General features: G+C 31.3%; 1 protein-coding gene across 3 annotated transcripts in view; it reads right to left on the reverse strand.

Moving 5' to 3' along the window:
* LOC124535132 (CCR4-NOT transcription complex subunit 6) overlaps positions 1–20,870 on the reverse strand; it is a 212,597-nt gene that overhangs the window by 188,927 nt on the left and 2,800 nt on the right. For 2 of the 3 annotated variants that reach the window (XM_047111212.1, XM_047111210.1), the window contains exons 2-3: positions 2,691–2,806; positions 1,775–1,968 (exon numbers count right to left, since the gene is read on the reverse strand). In XM_047111212.1, the coding sequence (XP_046967168.1) occupies positions 1,775–1,968; positions 2,691–2,798 (302 nt within the window). In that variant the 5' untranslated portion in view covers positions 2,799–2,806. Of the gene's footprint in view, positions 1–1,774; positions 1,969–2,690; positions 2,807–3,102; positions 3,176–20,870 lie in introns of those variants that run through there. The other variant, XM_047111211.1, reaches the window with a different exon arrangement.

Genomic DNA, 20,870 nt, shown 5'->3' on the forward strand with positions numbered 1-20,870 from the left:
AATCTACAACCCATAGTGGATTATTGTTGTACATTCACCGCTATCTTTCCGTAAAGCGAGAGATACTTTTACCCAGCGTTGAGTTAGTGACCAGTTGTGACTGTAGTTTACATAAAAAGTACAAAAATCAACTACGTTTTCAACCGTTGCGATTGGAATCAATGGAGACGCTTTCGACTCTACTATAGACTTGAACCATTCACTAAGAATATAAACGTCCAATGTGTCAAACTTAAATTACATTGGACCATGGTTCGTATGATACATAATTTGACATTTACTTCTTATATAACCATTGGTTATGGTGGTCACCAACTCAACTCAACAACAGCCTGTATATTTTCCACTGCTGGGCTTGGGCCTCCTATCCCATTAAGGAGAGGGTTTTTCGGAACATACTCCACCACGCTGTCCCAATGCGGGTTGGTGGAATACACAAGTGGCAGAATTTTTAGAAATTAGGTTTCCTCACGATGTTTTCTTTCGCCGAGCACGAGATGAATTGTAAACACAAATTAAGCACATATATATAGTGGTGCTTGCCTGGGTTTGAACCCGAAATCATCGGTTAAGATGCACGCGTTCTAACCACTAGGCCATCAGGTCACCATCAGAATAGTAACGTACTACGTGAAATAAACGTTTGAGAAAAGTGTTAGAAACCATATGTGCATCGAACATTTCTTACGAACGCATAGATTAATAAGGAAAAATTCTATATACGGTTAAGTAAATTCAACGAATCAACAATTCTAATTCATCGGACGGCATTCTTTATCTGTGGGTTTACGCGAACGTTAAACGTCAGAATGATAATAATTATACAAAACATGCGAAACGCTTTCTCTGATAACGTCTTTCGTTTTGATATTCGAGTTTTTTCATAAAACAAACATATCACCATCTGTTTTTGTCAATAAATTTAAAATAACTGCTTACATAAATAATAAATAATAGCTTACATAAACATACGACGTAATTCATAGTATTATATATAATTGAATTCTTATATGGATTCTGGTATTTGGTAACAAGGAAAAAGTATTTTCGTGTAAAATTAAAAATATTTTTTTTATGAATTTAAAAAAAGAACCAGGCAATATTCTATCTCATTTTGTCATCAGTTTTGAAATTATTTTTAATTTAGTTACTCCATAAAGATGAGTGCAGTTTATTAAATAAAGAAATTGATGATACTGTAGGGTATCATAACTACAAAGGAATAATGTTCCCTTCTACCAGTAAAAGCATATTTAGTATTAGATCATTAGTTCGGAAAACTACCCTCTACTACCAAACAAACAAATTTTACCTCTAACACGAGTGGATTTCCATATAGAGAACACAGATTTAATGTCAAATAGTTGATGATACCAATTATAAAACAGTGTCACTACTATACGTAGAAATAATCTACATTCCGAATCGGTTTACATGTACTCTTTGTAATGAAGATAAAAAATTAAATTTTTATTTCGTACTTTCATGAAGTGTAATTTAATTTTAATAGTAAACTAGCTGTGCCCGCGTTTGAAGTTAACAAAAAAAATATTTCAGCCTAAGTTACTCCTTATCATATCAGTTATCTACCAGTGAAAGTCCCGTCAAAATCGGTCCAGCAGACAAAAATTGTAAAAAATGTTATTTTCGTATATGTACCGTGTATACATACATAATATGGATTGAGTAAGAAAGGGCTATTTTAATATTACAAACAGACACTCCAATGTTATTATACTTATGTATAGATAAGTGAGAAGATCGTTTGGGTTACCTTAGCTGTATCAAGTCTCCGAGCTCAGCGGGCAAGGTTCGCAGTTTATTGTTGGACATGTCGAGCGTGTGAAGGTTCGCCAGTTGGCTGATGTCGGGCGGGATCCTCTGCAGGGAATTGTCGTTCAGGTACAACGCGGTCAGGTGCGTCAGTTGGAACAATGGAGGCGCCAGAGCGCGCACACCTCCTGTTATCTGGAACGTGGGAATAATCCTTCAAATATTTCTACCAAAATTTTCTCATTTAAATCCAACATCAGTGAACTGTAAAGTCACGGCTGGGCTTATATCGTCTATTGTTATAAGGAGTAGTTTATGAGCTCACTAGGCAATGGTAGAACATATGCTAGAATCCAGCTCCTGTTTCCTTGCGATGTTTTCCTTCACCAATTTAAGGTTACCAGAGCGACTTTAAACCCATTTTTATCTTATCTATTATTTTATTTGAGAGCATTAACAATGCCTAGAGTATGATCTATTTTCTAGATGTAGTCGTTTTCCAAATTTCTTATGGATTAGGTTATAAAATAAAACAACAAATCACAACCCACCTTGTTACTCTTACATCGATATGCGCAAATTCAACATCTTACTAAATTACTACAGAAATATTAAGATTAAATGTCTTCTTAAATCCAAAAAGAACAATTTACCCACTATAACTTAAGATCTAAGATAGAGATAGAAAATAAATTAAATTAAAGATGTAAAGATAAGTATAGGAAAGCTTCACAGGTAGAGGACTTAAAATTCGATAGTTAGGCTAATTTTAAAACCTAATCTTTTCAATTTGATTTTATTTACATCGTCATATCTCGCGATACGATATCACACAATCGTGACTTTCTCTTAGCAACTTACCTTATCTTTTATTACTTGTCACTAATTCGAAGTATTTTATATCAAGCATCACTCACCTCAAGCGTAGTCCAGCCTCCGCGCCTGCCAGATGCCCGCTCCGCTTCCGACATAATGTGGTACGTGCGCCCGCTAGCGCCCTCATGCTTGTCTTTATTGCGAGACATTCTGTCACCTGGAGCGGAAAACACCAAACAAACGATCAAATATTTGTTTATATATATCGAACATAAAATATTCGAAGTTTAACTTTAATCTGAACGCTGATTGGTTAATAACATCCATGTCGCATAGGTGACCAATCATTGTTCAGTATTTGGTCAAATTAGTTAACCTGGTCGAACCATGATCGAATTTACAGAAATTTGGAGTTAGTGTCCAAAGAAAAAGTGACGCACATACAACTAAAATATTTTATGAGTATATTTTCTATCAAAAAACAACAAATACAAATATCAATTATATACGTACGTAAAACTTTATTCAGTACAAATTTAAAAACTATTTCTTCATAAACTAGATCACGAGACACTTGCCAATCAGAATCGAGAAGCGAATGATTACATTAAGATGCTATTTTGTTCTACAAACGTTAATTACGATACCTTTACCTACTTAATTTACATTGGAGTTTTTTCTAAATTGTATTTATCTACGTAAATAAATGGATTATTAGCTACTGACTTTTTTTATTCGTGTAATCAATTAATGTTAACTAATTTACAAATTTAATAACAAACAATATTACTCGTGTAATTGTTGAAGAATGTTCTGGCTTGAAACATTAGCTTGGAAGAGAAGTTATCAGATATCATATTCGAAACGGGAGACGTAATGTTATAATAATCGAGTTAATGCTGATGTATCCTCTTGGTAGACTGATGTGAGTTTCATAATGTAGTCTCGGGTGAATTGATACGATTACTCCGCAATTAGATAAGATTGCAATTTATTATTCCATATTTAATAAATGGCTTATTATATCGAGAAAAATGTATATTTAAATAGATCAAATACATTTTTATGCCAAAGACTCGTTTCGACTAAATGGATAGATTTAGGTTGTTGTCAGACTCAATGTTTGTCGTTGAAATAGCTGTTGCTATTTTAGTTAAATAATTGCTTACATTGTCAAACTTATAGAAAGCACGTCAATACATTGATCGATGATTGATCGTTTTTAATCAAGCAAAGCTATATAATAATATACCATATATATTACAGCTTAACAAACAATATTGTTTTTGATTATGACTACACAATCAATGATTTTTTACTGTAAAATTATTAGTTAATCTGACCCTCACAGGACAAAAATATTTTTATATGAATAATTTGTGGTTATGATATCATGTGTCTGATAATATTCTGCCTCTCATATATCTACCAATCCACTTATAAACAGAATAGTGGAATAAGTTCTAAACTTTCTCCAGAAGTTGAGAGGTTGAGGATATTTGCAGGCCGCTAATGAACTCCTAATTTCATATAAATACAGTTAGCCGTTTGTACGCACTACTTTTAAAAACTTACAACCTTTCACTTTTATTTTTAGACACATTTAAATAAAGTAAAAAAAATATCGTAGTATTATGTTGTTGTTTGGAAAAGTAAAATTAATGCTTTGCAACTATTTGCAAGTACTCTGGCATTGTTATATAAACAAAGAAAAAACATATTCCCAATATGACTTTTCATCAATCGATTGTAGCGTATACTCAATACCTCATTACATATTATTTGGAAAAATATTTAAATAAAATATAAAACGAAAATGACTATTATGAGTCTATTAACCGATCAATAAAAATATACTTCATTCGAGTAGGCTTTTACAAGCACTTTGAATCGTCATTTAACAACTATATTAAGCGAAGCCATCACCGGTTCGGAAAGTAGATACAACCGAAAAGAACCGGCAAAAAGTTACTCTTTTTCAACACTTAAAAATACAGTCATATTAGTTAAATACAATTATATATGTATATAATATACCCTGCTAGGAAGTCAACAAGTATTAAGTCCAATCTTCTTTATCGTCTGTTTAATCTTTTATTGAATAATATGCCTTCTTCATTCAAAAACACGCTATGTTTTATCGTAAATATATCTCGTTGTAATGATATTAAATAGAACATCACGCGAGACTACTTTTGTACATCTTATAGTCTTAAGATACCAAGCGATGTGGAAACTCTATATGAATCACAAAAAAATAGTACTCAGTTAAGACTCACTGATTCTATCCAATGGCTACCTTTACTGTAATACCTTAAAGTAATATTATTTTTCTTATCAGATAGATAGATCGTAACGTATTACAGTGTCTTATTACTGGCTCATTCAATGTTACCATCAGTTTGATTTACTCTTCTGTGATAAACAACAGCAAGTAACACAACCGTTATTTAATCTATACGGTATATAACATATTTATATTTACAATTATACTAAATCCGGCATGATAAATAACCAACGTATCAACGTTATCTATTAAAAACCTTGTATAGAACAATACGTCTTGTATATTTATCTTAGTTTCTATTTCGTGTTAGAAATACTATTATAGTAGTCTAATAGTTAATACTTGTTATTCGCTTATCATTATTTTTCAGTGGTTGTGAGCAAAATAAAAAAAAATAAACAAGGGCACGGACGCATAATTTGTTGAGTTTAATAAATAATACATTGCTGGTAATATAAATAAAATTACCGTTACATTGCTGATTCACTATCAAAATAAATATCAACAACGGTACTTTTACTATGGCATGTTTATTTGTATCCTAAGCCTAAATCTTCGAACGTGATTAACCAATAAACACAAACACATTCGCATTTATAATATTAACAAGATAAAGAAATCATATGATAAAATGAAAACGTTACTCAAGCGTATTATGAAAGATGCGAAATATGATGACACGATGATCGTTTGACCCACTCCCAAAGCACAATACCGAGTAATACGCCAAAATTATACGAGTAATATGCAAACCGGCGCACGTGCATCGCGATTTATTCGCACTTTCACGACCAATACACTCGACGCACTGAAATGCTTTACCGATTCGTATATTTTTAGAAACGAAATAACAAATTGACTAAAATCTAGACGAAGATAGACATCGTGTTAATTAGACGTACTCTGAATATGCATTCAGAGATTTGATAATCATTTAATGTAACCGACATCGACTATATACAAGAAACACAAACCATTCCTTACCCTTGAATGATAAATGCATCACTAACTATAATAACTACGATTTAATGTCTCTTGTTATTGTTATGATGCAGGCTTACTCTTTTTCTTTTTTTTATGATATAGGTTGGCGGATGAGCATATGGGCCACCTGATGGAAAGTGGTCACCATCACCCATAGACAATATGGCTGTAAGAAATATTAATTTTTCCTTACATCGTCAATGTGCCACCAACCTTGGGAACTAAGATGTTATGTCCCTTGTGCCTGTAGTTACACTGGCTCACTCACCCTTCAAACCAGAACACAACAAGGCTGAGTACTGTTATTTGGCGGTAGAATAACTGATGAGTGGGTGGTACCTACCCAGACGGACTAGCACAAAGCCCTACCACCAAGTAACTCGCCCTTCAAATAAGAACACAACAATATAAAGTACAGTTTGGCGATAGAACAGGCAATGAATGTGTAAACGTTTATGAATGATAGTTTAGATAACACAATTATATTCTCTTGATGTCTGTATACGTAACGGTTGTCTATAAATACGCTTTAGGCATCATACATAATTATATGTAAAGTGTATCCTTATGTGTACGTACTGTTTCACTAGAAATTGTATAAGGTTTATTTAGATCCTAAAAATGACTTAACAGCAAACGAGATGATGATTGTACATTTTATAGAAACATTTATAACAACATGAATGTAGGAGTAAAAGGGAAAGTCGTGTGGTAATAGTTTTTCTTAGCTTTCGTTAGGTCTGGGCGTGCTGGTTGCTGTCGTTTGGAACTATTAAGGTATAATTTCGTCTAACACGTGAACGTTTCTTTACGATCTTTACCGCCAAGCACGAAATACTTTATTTTTTAAATTTCCTATAAGAAGTCGGACTGACAGAAGTAAACGGCTACCAATTTCCTTAAAAATGATCACTGTAAGAAATAGTAACCATCCTTTACGATACTAATACGTCATTCGTTGGAAACTAAAATGTTATGTCCCTACAAACCTAAACTTAACATTATAAAGTATTGCTGCTTGGCGGCAGTATATATGATGAGGTGGTACCAACCTAACCTACATAATAACCTACCCTACCCTGCTTATAAAAGGGCTTGCAACGAGCCCAAAAATCATTTAAGTTCTATGACAAAAAAAAACATTAAAATTATCGAATTTGAACATGATCATCTGTTCTCTCACTGCACCATCTCAGCTCCCAAATTATTTACTTTGAAATTATTTCGAGCGCAACAACGATCCTGATACATACCAATTTCGTAAATTATAATTAAACAAATACCTTATTAGAGTAAAATTATTTTACCATAATGAGTCGAGGGGTTTATACTGTTGTAAGAAGTCGCTAGTAAAAGCTAATTAGTCGTTACTTTTATTAGAAGAACTTAATCATTCTAAAATGGAAATGTGTTTAGACTTACGGCTGCAATTAATACTCAAACTGTTCTCAAAAAGTTATTTCTAGTCAGTTATGATTAAGTCGTCAACAAATTTTCCCTAAATATCTTCGAACGTCAGATCGTAAATTAGAGATTAGTTCTGTATAAAAAAATCAGTATGCGTGTCAATAAATTATCATTCCATCGTATTAAAGAAGCAATTTTGAGCACGTTGCTTTTAAATATACATTTTTTTAAATTATCAATAATAGGAATAAATGAGCTTCGTATTTAAAAAAAAAATTGACGTCCATTTTATAAATAATAACTACTGACTTTAATATACTTAAATGAAAAAATCAAAAACATTTTTATTATATGCTATTGAAGGAACACTTGAGTTTTAAAAAAATTGAGAGAGAGGAAATCTGTCCACCGACCCGCATTGGAGCAGCGTGGTGGAATATGCTCCAAGCCTTCTCCTCAAAGGGAGAGGCAATTAGCCCGGCAGTAGAAAATGTACAGGCTGTAATGTCGTAAGTTTTTATTACGTGGGATATTGGTACAAGTATAAACAAATAAAACATTCGTAGAAGTATAATGAAATCTATGAAGAATTAAATATTGCCTCATTCACAATACAATATCACGGCGTAAGATTTTTTTTCTCATTGCGTATATAACATAAATTATCATAGCGCAATTACGTCATCATTTCAAACTGCAAACTGCGATGCGTATGATTTTGCAACCACAACCAAAAATAACAATAATTCTCCGTTCTACATAAGTAGGACAATTTCTAATCCATTCAAGTCAGAACCAAAAACGGTTGCCCAACGCCGCTGTTCAGCTGCTAATCGGCACTGATACAAACTATATTACGAATTTGTAACAAGCCTTGACATATTGATTTTCAATTAAAACGTAAATTCATAACAAATAAAACAAAATAGGTCATCGTTTTGCATGACCCTGAGATTGTTTTAAAGGTAACAATGTTACGACTGATGATAAAATGAGTAAATGAACGCTGTTATTAAACATGTATTTATTCTATCTGTTATTGTTGACAATGTTATATGTATTCAATGATTTACATAACGAGCTTTTATTGATATATTAGCTGTACTAGCGACTTCGAGCGCGTTTGAATTTAACAAAACAGTTATTGTTTCAGCGGCATTACTCCTTCTCACATCAACTATCCGCCAGTGAAAGTTCCGTCAAAATCGGTTCAGCCGTTCCAGATATTAGCCGGAACAATAAGACCGCGATAGAGAAAAATTAAAAGAAAAATGTATGCATTCAATAAAAAGCGCTTATTTGAACATTACAAACAGACACTCCAATTTTATTATACGCATGAATTTATATATTAGCTATGAAGTTTTTGGTTATACTTCCATCAACCTGCCAATATGCGGGTTGATGATACACACGTGGCAGATTTACATCCGACACATAAAACTTGTCTAAGTTTAACTTCATCAGAGAGCACGAGATGATTAATATAAACACTTATATATCCATATACATTAGCGCTATCCCGGTTTTGAACTCGAATACTACAATTAAGGTTCAAATATTTTAAGCAACGGGACATATACCTATGATATGCTGCTACAATGTTGGTTGCAAGCGTTTATCACAGGAACTGCAAATCTGGTTTGGATAATTATTTTTTTAATAGGTAGTCTTATTAAGTAACTGTGTACACTACAAGAATATTTCTTACAGCGACCCTTCCAAATTAAATGAAACTGCGTCAATTCTCTCGTGGTATTAAATGGATTGAGGAAAAATAATATTGTTACATTATTGTTGTAGCAGACCATCAGCAGTGTCAGAAGCATACCCACACACACAAGGCTGGTTTATCCATTAGGCAATGTAGACTGCCTAGGGGATCTTCATGGACTGACGGCCACAAAATTCCAAAAATTGGGAAAGTTTTAAAGCCAAATATATAATAACAAATATTTTTCCATAGGGTGATACCTTCGTATCATTGTAAAAAACGTCATTATTTTGAATAAATTAGGTTGAGTCCAGTACATAGTTAATCCAGCCCTGCACACATTAATGTATACCTAATTACTATATTGGAGATTATGTGGAAGGTTCTTGGTAAGTTATATAATATCCCTACTTCTAAAATAACTATGTGTTTTAAATTGTTCTTAAATCAAATGTAAAATTTGTTCAGGTAATAGACAATTATATCATGGGTTATAATGTATGAAAATAAAAAAATTGCAGAGGTTTATTCACGGTAAAAACTATTACATCATAAAGCCAAGCCAATGGAAAAAGTTTTACAAACTTCAGATATTAACGAAAATCCAAGCCTCGTAAAAATATCGGTACACATGTGCCGTACTTAGAGTTTACGATAACTTTCCTAAATTATATTGTTAATGTGCAATCTTTACAAGCTTTTATTTATATTCAGCAGTGCTTGTATGTGTGGGTGAAATCTTGGCCATTATTTTTAACCAATGTCATTTAACCCTATTGAGATTACATTGGTCACACTTTTGGTTGTGGTGACAATTAATTCTATACTAATATTATTATAAATGCGAAAGTAACTCTGTCTTTTTGTTACGCTTTCTCGACTAAACCACGAAACCAATTTAGGTGAAATTTGGTACGAAGCAAGTGAAGTATGCAAATTCTAGAAGGACAACAAGCGGAAAAGATGCTTACCTAATAAATAAAAATGTATTGAAATTGTTCTTAAAAACATTATTATATTAATGTCAACTTATTTTACTATTAATATTTATAATCAATGTGACGTTTTCTTAGCACTGTTACAGACTGAACTTGTATTTAGTGTTTAAGTATTGTAATGAAAATTGAAGATTTTACAAAGTGTTATCTAAATTTGTTTTAAAGTATTTTCAGCTGTCTTATAATGATATACATATATGTATGTTACATATAAAAATAATTAAAATGATTAAATCATAAATGAGAATCATCAATAAACCTCGGGCGATTATTATTATTAAAAACATTATTTAAATACATATGTAGGTTTTAAAAAAATATTTATTTTTTACAAGACAAGAAGTATTCACACATAATATTAGAGGAAGAACAGCAATTTGTATTTTGAAACAATTTTTACATATTTTGTCGTTTGTCAAATCATTCCGTTTGAGGTTATTAACCCCATATTTTTTATTTGTACAGAAATAAAACACTTAAATTATCCAATATATTACGAATCCTTTTAAGGAGTTGCATTCCACGAATAGACGTAATTTCAACGGATAATTTTCTTTCGAAATCACTTACACTCTTACGAAATTACATCTAATGGAAATTTTATGTTTAACGTAAAGAAACATTTTTTGTCTTAATTTTTTATTCAATCAAATCTAATCAAAACATACTTTATTCAAATAGGCTTTTACACGCACTTTTAAATCGTTATTTTACAACTATTTTAAATTAAGCTACCACCGGTTCGGTAAGTAGATTCTACCGAGAAGAATCAGCAAGAGTATTTACTGAGTGTAAATACTCTTTTTCACCATTTAAAAACAGAGTCATGTTAGTTAATAACAATTATATACGTATGTATATTAGATACATATACGAATAATTTCAATGACGTCATTACTTAAAATACAATCCGACAATATAAACATTAATAAGAATTAGGTTTATATTCAGTGATACAGAAGTCATAATACAATTTGAGTTTCTCGATTAAACTGTTCGATATGAAACAGGGTAATAGCTCACATTGTTGTGAAATTTTAGCTTTAAACAATGGTAATAGGTTACTAGGAAAAAAGACTAGTAATCATAAACGCGTCGTGCGTTTAAACAGGCAACATTCAAAACTAACAAATTAACACGTTCGGGTAAACTTAGGATAGTTAGACATAGTTTTGGATTAACATATTCAATTTCGTTATTCCAATACGTATTTTTATTTTATTTTTTTATTTATTTATTTGAGCACGCTAACAATATATATATTTAACACACTTACATAATTTCAGTAGTAGACAATCATGTTCTTAATATATACATCAATAACTCGCGTACATGACTTTCGCAAACAACTCGACACGGAACAATTATACATATATATTAAATTTATTTAATATAAAATTAGAAAAATAAAAACCTAATAGAAAATACCTAAATAGAAATTGAACAAGATAAAATTATTTAATTAAAATGATTGAAAAGTTTTCTTTTAAAAGCATTCAAGGAATCACTAAATATGTCAATGCCAGGTATATTTTTATTAATGGTGTTGTAATTCATGCATAACCTTGCGATAGGTGCTTGATTTCCCATTTGTGTTCTTGTTTTAGGAATATGAAATATATTACGAATTTTGTTTCTTGGATATTTACTCGGAACCGAAAAAGATATACGCTCGACTAAGTTAGTACATTTAACACTGTTATGTAGAATTTTATATAAGAAACACAATTCGAGGACTGTTCGTCTGTCCCTCAGAGATATCATCCTAAACCATGTTAATCGCTGATTATATGGCTGCCTATGGGAGATGCCACTGGCTGAAAAAGCGAGACTTCTCGTGAAAGCACGCTGTATCCTTTCAACTCGTTGAGAGAGGATATTAAAAGTGGGATTCCAAATAACACAAGCATATTCCAGATGGCTGCGTACTAATGCATTATATAATATAATTTTTGTAGCTTGAGAGAAACCTTTAGTATTGCGCCTAATGAACCCGAGAGCACGAGCTGCTTTCGTAACTATTTTAGTGATATGAGATGTGAAAGTTAATTTTTTATCAATAATGACTCCTAAATCCCTTATTTCAGTAACCTCTTGTAATATTTTATTACAAATAGAGTAACTAGAAACAAGTGGTTTTTTCTTTCTAGTATATTTTATGAAAAAGCATTTGTTAACATTAAGAGTCATATTATTTTCATTACACCAGGTAGATATCCTGTTTAGATCTTCTTGAACCAGTAGGGCATCTCTGTTGTCATTAATAGTTCTATAAATTTTTAAATCGTCAGCAAATAATGAGCTTTTGCAATGCAATATTTCATTAGTGATGTCATTTATGAACACGAGAAATAATAGTGGCCCAAGATGTGATCCTTGTGGTACCCCAGATTTTGCGTAGTACGTTTTTGATTCAAAACCATTGACAGCAACACATTGGGGTCGCATGTCTAAATAAGATTTAAACCATTTTAATAAAGATCCCTCTACTCCATAGTGCTTTAGTTTGTTTAGCAATAAGACATGGTCGACTTTATCAAATGCACTGCTAAAATCAGTATAAATTGCATCGATTTCTTGTCCCATATCAATAGCACGTGACAGGTCTGAAATAAAAACTGATAAATTGGTTTCGACAGAGAGACCTTTCCTGAAACCGTGCTGGGCACTTGTAAGAAAACGGCCAACATGGTTAGAAATTATGGGATATACTAATTTTTCAAATAACTTGGAAAAACAAGAAAGAATTGATATGGGTCGATAGTTTTTTATATCCATTCTATCGCCTTTTTCGTAAACGGGAACAATTCGTGCTTTTTTCCATTCATCAGGAAAAATACCCTCATTTATAGACTGATTAAAAATTAACGTTAATGGAAAAGCGATTGCCGAAGCACATCGCTTAATGGAAATAGGAGGAATGTTATCTGGGCCGGCACCTTTATGTATATCTAAAGATTTTAATTGCTTTAAAACCGCATTTTCATGAAAACTTACTTTACCAATGTGTGGGATGTTTAGATTAAAATTTCTAATTGTATTATGGCTATTGATTGTAAAAACTGAGGAAAAGTGGTTAGCAAATAAATTAGCAATTTCAACACCTGAATTAGCCGCAATGTTGTCTAAAGCCATTGACGCAGGTAAAGAAGATTCATCGCTTCTTTTGTTTTTAAAGAAATTCCAAAACGCTTTAGGATTCTTTGAGATATTGTCTTGAGTTTGCTTTTTATATTTAACGTAGCATCTGTTTAAAAGTTTATGACAACGTCTGCGAAGTAACTTAAATTCTAAATTGTCTCTTGGATTTCCGTGTTTATTAAAACGTTCACGAATTCTCTCCTTTTCAGCAATTAATATAATTAAATTTTGTTCAAACCATATGGGAAATCTAGCATCGCCTAGTTTACGCATAGGTACAAATTTTGTAATTATGTTGGACAGAGAAGTATAGAAAATCTTGACCATGGCATTAACATCGTTACAAGTAGAAAATTCTTTAAACAATATAACGTATAAATAAGGGTCAAGGAAAATAGTCTAAAACATTTTCATTGTATATATTAACAGAATTTTCTGAAATCCGAATCACCGTACGACCGAGTCTAGTGTTTCTTTATGCAAGGCCTATATTGATCAATATGTTAAAAATAGTTGTCGAACAAAACATGGACATACAAAACTTCCCCCTCCGATTAAAAATGAGATTGAAAAAAAAAGTTCTATTTTTATATACTATTATACGGTTTATACGGTTTTGTATTTTATTAATTTTGTGATGCTTTCTTTTTTTGTTTTTGTTTGTGGTGCGCAATAAAATATAATTCATTCATTCATTCATCCACGCGCCAACTTAAAACTAATGTCATTAGCTCATCTCTAAGAACATGTCACAAAAAAAATTCAAAGGCATGATTACTTTCATCATCTTAAGCTGAAAACGTATCACACGAAATCTAATAAGTATCATACCAAAAAAAGAAGAAAAGCACATCTAAGGAGTTATTACAATAAGTCTCTCTAAACTTTGTGCCATCCAATTAAAGTCTGTTAATATATCAGATTTAATTTATGCATAAAGCGTTACTCACTTAACAATAAAACGTATTAAAATTGTAAGAAGATATAGGTACTTATGACTATACAAAATGTGTAGCGATTTTATCTAAATAAAATAAGTCATGAACGTATAACACACGAGGGAGAAACAGAGATCTTGCTTATTTGAAATAAATCAAATGTTTAAATGTATTTTTCAACCGATTAATTTAGTGATATCGTTACTCGTACGTGTACGTCAGGAGAGAACGTGCATCGTTTTATCGAAGCCTTTAATGAGAATTGAATCAAAGTCTATTGCGCAAGTTTAAACTGTAAAGACAACGTGCAACATATAACGCGGCCATGACTATACTCAATTCCAACCATAACAGAAAAAAATTAAGAACATTTAAAAACAAATCCACGCGATATTTTTGGTGGAGAGCTTGATTAATCTATGACATTCACTATGGATCTACGTAAAATACCGTTTTGAACTGTTATCAGAACTCATCAGCAGCCCATGTTCGTCCACTGCTGGACATAGGATTCTTCAAATTCACGCCACTGTGATCTTATCAGAGCTACGGAAGTGAAATTAAAGTAGAAATAAGTAGTTAAGTGTAATTGTGTTGTATTAGAAATAAAGATACACTCTCAACAGTACACGAAATAGCTGGGTTATATATTTATCTTTTTCTTATTTGTTGTGGAAAAGGCTTTACGTTGGCGATCTGATAATGATGATATTGAAGAGTTTAAAAAAGTCTTATGTATTAATTAAAATGCTGTCATCAAAACTCATCTAAAGGAGAGGATTTTGAAAATTTGGTGCCTTATTTAATTAAAATTTTCTTCTCAATTATAAATCAAGATTTAAGCGTATAATGTAACTATCACGATTTTCTCATATTCATTAGCTAAGTTCGTTCCGAATCCATTAAAAAGAACCATTCGTAAGCCTTTGTTTCGCTAAACGTTGTTTAACATTAGCAGTAACGCTTTTCAGTTACTTTAAACAGTTCTTAGTCATTTATACGACTTCAAGTAAACGAAACCGAGTTAAGTATTTACTGTTTTTATTGTTAAGCAATTAAAACATATTGATTTTTAGAACAAAATTTAAAAACATTTGAAAGAAACTTTGTACATCTGTTGCTCTTTCACAGCCAAACCACTGAAGCGATTTTGATGAAATTTAGTGTAGTGAGATTGAACTTTAAGGAAGGACATTTACAGGCTATTTTTTCTACTTAACTCCTAAAAACCAACCCTCATATTATTATAATAATACGAAAGCATTATTCGTATTTTATCTAGGTGACTTCACATTAAACATCAGATCAGAGGCAGCAGGCAGTGGTGACCACTTCCACCAGGTGACTCATTTGTCCATCCGCCTATCATAAAAGAAAAGATTTTGAACCTCGTTTTCATCTATAGATCTTATCACACAGAAAGACGTGATACATTTGATTACGTCAATTATTGACCAGAAAACTAATACCTATTATAATCATATGTTGTTAACCTTAACTACAAACGAAATCGACAATATCTATATGATTTTATCTAGATCCATAGTAGCTCTAACGTCTAGCATTAAAACTTTTTCTTGATATAGCGATGTTTAATTACAAGAAGTAAAAATATTTGACGTTGTAGACAGTGTAAGGATTTTTTGGCAATGTATACAAATACAGGTGATACTATCAGATGACCTAATTACCCTTCCTGTTAAACAAAAAAAAATCATACTACCTATTTATACTTCCATCTGTGCATTAAGGTGGAAACGCGGAATGTATTCAAATGAAACTCGTTTCGTATTAGTGTACCCTGTATGTGTGCGTGCATAATACTTTTCATCCTGAGTGATGAAAGGGCTTCCATTACTGAATGAAAATAAAAACTACGGAATACTTGCTCTTTTTTTGAATCTTTGGCTTTTAATTAAGATTCGCATGTTCATTGTTAATAGAGTTAAAAAAAATGTAGTATTTTTATTTATTATATCGTAATATAATGATGCCAGGACTATATTTTTATTAAAGTCAAGGAAATTATAAAATAAAAAACAAAGCTTTACGACTGCAACAAATTGGCCAGTATTAAAATATAATATAGCTTTATTTACGCATACGTTAGTATTCACAAACGTTTCATAAATATACTTACTAACGACAAAAACAAAATCATTATTTTGACTACGAAAATATTTTATGTAAATTGATTTTTTAGTAGCGTTTTTAAAAAAAAATGGCTACAGTTGCTCGCAATATGTAAACAATTCTATATGATTATTAGATATGTATATAACTTAAAAATATAATAGAGAACTACTCTTATACAGTCTTTTTAGGTTATGGACATAGGGTAGTCCAGTCTCGCACGGCTGTGTACGGAACCACGCTATACGAATATATCATATAACAATTGTCAATGAAAGACGTGCATAATGTCTGCACGGTATTGATTTATGTATCTGATTGCAAATCGATTGTCATTTGCTAAGAGATACTAACGAAGTTCTAGATTGACTTGTAAGGTCAATAATCATGTCATAGTTTACAGAATGGATTTGTTTTGTAGCAGCCTAAGTAAGTTCACAATGATTGCCACCTGAATATATCCAATATAGCGTAGACAATTATTTTAATCTGATAACAGATACAATCACAATGAAGAACGATATCTAGGTTGAATGGTAGTTAAACATAACACTACGTTTCCGACTTCGCGAATTCAATACATACTAACTAGGGTACATTTCTATAACAAGATTCCACTAGCTATTTTAACGTTGCCTATAAAAAATTTAAAGCTCAAATCAAAATTGATAAATAAGACATATTATATTCAATACAAGATTACATTAAATATAAAAATTTCTATGCAGGAATATAAATATCTAATTGTTCTTTACGTCATACTCTGTAATTAAAATGATGCAAAAGAGTAACTACTGAGTAGTCTTACATCAAATTCAACACTTACATGGCGATGAACAAGTGATTTTATGTGCCTACTAAAAATAAAGAATATTTTGATTTTGAATAATTAATTCCTGCAACGACTGCCAACGTCCAACATCGTATAATCGTTGCACTAGTGAAATTTTAATTGGTTTGTTTCATTTTTTACTAGTAGTCGCCGGCGGGTTCGCTTGCGTTATAGGTCGTCATGTGTCAGGCAAAAAAGTAGCCTATGTTCTTTCTCGGAGTTCAAGTTTGCTTCATACCAAATTTTAGCGAATTAGATTCAGCGGTTTGGTCGTGAAAGAGCTTCAAAATTTCGTCAGCGTCAAAAGTGCGAATTTGCTTCATACCAAGTTTCAACAAATTCGGCTCAGCGGATTGGTTGCGAAAAAAACGACAGACAGACAATCAGGCAGAATTACTTTCACATTTATATATAATAAAATAGATTTAGACGTGTCACTCAGATTGAAACACCATATTCGCCAATAACCGTCTTCTTCCACATTGTGACAGAATCGTATCAAAACAATAACAACATTTAGTGACAATTTGTTTGCTATTTAATAACGCGTTAAACTAAACACTGAAATAGAATCCTTTCAATCAGTACTAAGTTAGTTTATCAATTAACTTAAGTTTATAATTATTCAGTAGCTCCAGCTCGATCTTAATATATCTAACATCGATTACCGACTAAACTTGGATATGTCAAAGTTACTCTAACTTATTAGATATTAGTTTCACACAGTACATACTTAATGATATTCAGAACCTTTCCACGGCAACGTATAATAATGCTTTACTCTTCACAAAAACAGATCTTGCATAATTAAAAAGTAATATTTATATCTAACGAGATTGTAAATTCATATTATAATGTAGAATGAACGAAAACATAATATTTTCTTCGTTTCAATGATTTAATGAATAGATATTATATGTAACAAACGTGAGAAAACGGACATCAATGTACGACACAAAAAATGTACCTGGCCTTTTACTCAATAACGTATATATTAAACAACTTACAGATGTTAGTTTCAATACAATTTAATTGATTCGAATTCATTATAATTTTTTCATAAATATATTTTAAGTGTACATAATATTTAAATAATTAGTAGTAGGTACGGAGTACAAATAGTATCCTATTTAACTATACTTTGTAATCCCTGGAAGGACCAATTAGAAGTAATTCCGTTTATCCCGTGTCTTGGGATAAACACGAAGACTGCGACAGAACTTTTTCGGATTTTGTTTGATTTTCCGTCTATGAGAATGAATAAAAAGACGGTGTATTGTGCTCTCACATACTTGTAAATGATTTTTATCCTTTAAAACCGTCGTGACCGAAGTCAGTCAGGAGGATATCATAATAACTGTATCCTAATAATGATATTTCTCTAAGAGTCGTTTATTTAAATTTATTTATATGGAACTGAGGTTACCTATATTTAATGTTAATAATAAAAAAGTATTCTTATCTGAGGTAGTCTTAACTTTCGAATAACATGTTTTGTATATCTTATAATAAAAATGCGACGTATTTTAATGGTTATGAATCAAAGATTATTCGATTGTTTACAGTATGAATTTTGACGTCACATTTATTCTTCCTCTTTGTTTAGAATTAAAAAAATAAAATAACATATTCTTTGATGCCATAAGATGAAATGTCATGTGAAAACCATTATTAAAAAAAACAAGTATGTTTTAAGAACATACTCTCTACATATTATTTCTAAGATATAATTCTATACGTAAATGATTAAATATTTAATACATATATTTTGTAGTACATCACATTTAAATCGCGTATCAAATGGCACAAATAAAAACGTTTACTTATAATTTATTTATACTAGCCGGAAAACGTTTTTCTCATTCATAAAAAAATAAATTAATATAATTAAAAACTGAAACTACCGATGACTACTGAAGTTATCATATGTGACCAAATTACCTAAAACAATTTATTAAACTTGCATCACACTTAATATGAGAAATATATTAAAACAAATCATGTATAATTGACAATGAGTGATTGAAAGATTGCTCAACCGACGAACTCCAATCGAAATCTAAAAGAATACGTGACCATATTAAACATTTCCATATTTACATTACTCTTCACACGTTTACATTTACAGATAAATAATTATGTATGTATGTATATAAATAAATTAATCAACATTTATAATGGCGCGGCTTGGTTTCACTTGCGTGAAATTTTACCACGCACGTTTTATACTCTGTTCGATTTTACTTTGAAAACATCTTAAGAGTCACCATTAACTACATTCGATACATTTTTAGAGTTCTCAACTAAAAATGGCTAAACGAGATCTTAATGAATCTTGTCAGCTCGTTTTCTGTTCCATTTTCAAATATTTTTTGGAAATACATTCAATCCAAAGGACTAATAGAAGAGTATAAAAAAAAAACATTGTTATTTCATTATTTTAAGATTTTGCTAAACTAATTGCGGAATCGAATCTTTATATTAACGCGTGTCGAACTAACTGTTTCGCGATACTAATGTTTTTTTGTTGACGCAACCATCTTTAGTTATTCTTTTTGCTTTCATTAAAAACTATGTATTCTTACCATGAAGTAATATGTTCTACTTATTTTATGAGAGTCGAGGCGATTAAATTAGCAAGGCCTGTAATAAATGAATTTAACATCGTGTTGTGGTTCTGTATATTACCTAATTAGGTATATGTACATGGTACATAAAACTATACAATGTTTACACAACTAATATGTATAAATGTATGTCTGTCGCATCACGCGAAACCACTTTATCGATTAATAAAACGCCGCGTTGTAATAATTAATGACCTAGGATAACTATTATAAATTTCCTTGAGTGTTTTTGTTTTATTTTATTGATATTATAAATGAATATAGGAAGACACGTAAACGAGCCACCTATTTGTAAGTAGCCAATAACCATTCCATATGTATATCGCCAATAGGCCACAACTTTGGGAATAAGATGTTACGTTTCTTATGTCTGTAGTTATAATGGCTCTTCAAATCGGAACACAACATAAATATTGTTGTTTTACGGCAGAATATCTGATATATGTGATCACAGGTCCTACCACCAAGTATGTACCACCATCTCACGAAATAAGTGATGTTTCAAATTAGTTTAAATATATATTTACCTAAATTTGTTAGTATTCGTGAATCAACTTAATAAAATTTAACACACACTTTTAGTGCTAGTGGCAAACATTTAGTATATTAAATTGTATTCGTTTTAGTACATGGATCAAATTAAATTTAACACGTATTTTTAATATGATTCATGCTCCAATTCGTAGCTTTAAATATATCGAGAAATAGGTTTAATTACAATACATTTAATATTGGTATAAATATATAATTCGAAAAACTGTTTCTACTTGAATAGCCTAATGGATTCTATTATTATTTTGAGGTACTGACTCTGTTGTACATAATTTGTATAAAATTTAAAAGAACTAACGCAAATGATGAATGAATAGTCATAAAGGAAGAGTTTGCAAGCGTTTCACTATTGGGCAAATGCCTTATCTTTTAAGAAGGTAAAGGTGGAGCGTATTACACGACGCTGCTGATATACATGTTGATACATGTTTTCTTACCCGCCTAGCACAATATATACGATACAGATAATTAAAATCGTGAAAACTCAGCAGTGAACTGATTTGAACGAGCACGTTTAAGATTAACGTTTTAACCAATAGGTCATTCTATTTGTTGCGTTGAATTTACAATTAATAGCAATTCGTTAGTTATTTAAAATTCGATTATCGAATTGATCGAATATGTTTCGAAGAGATGCAGCACTTTACCCAAAAATTTATTTCAATTTT

The sequence above is a fragment of the Vanessa cardui genome, chromosome 14 (assembly GCF_905220365.1).
Source record: "Vanessa cardui chromosome 14, ilVanCard2.1, whole genome shotgun sequence".
NCBI classification, from domain to species: domain Eukaryota; kingdom Metazoa; phylum Arthropoda; class Insecta; order Lepidoptera; family Nymphalidae; genus Vanessa; species Vanessa cardui.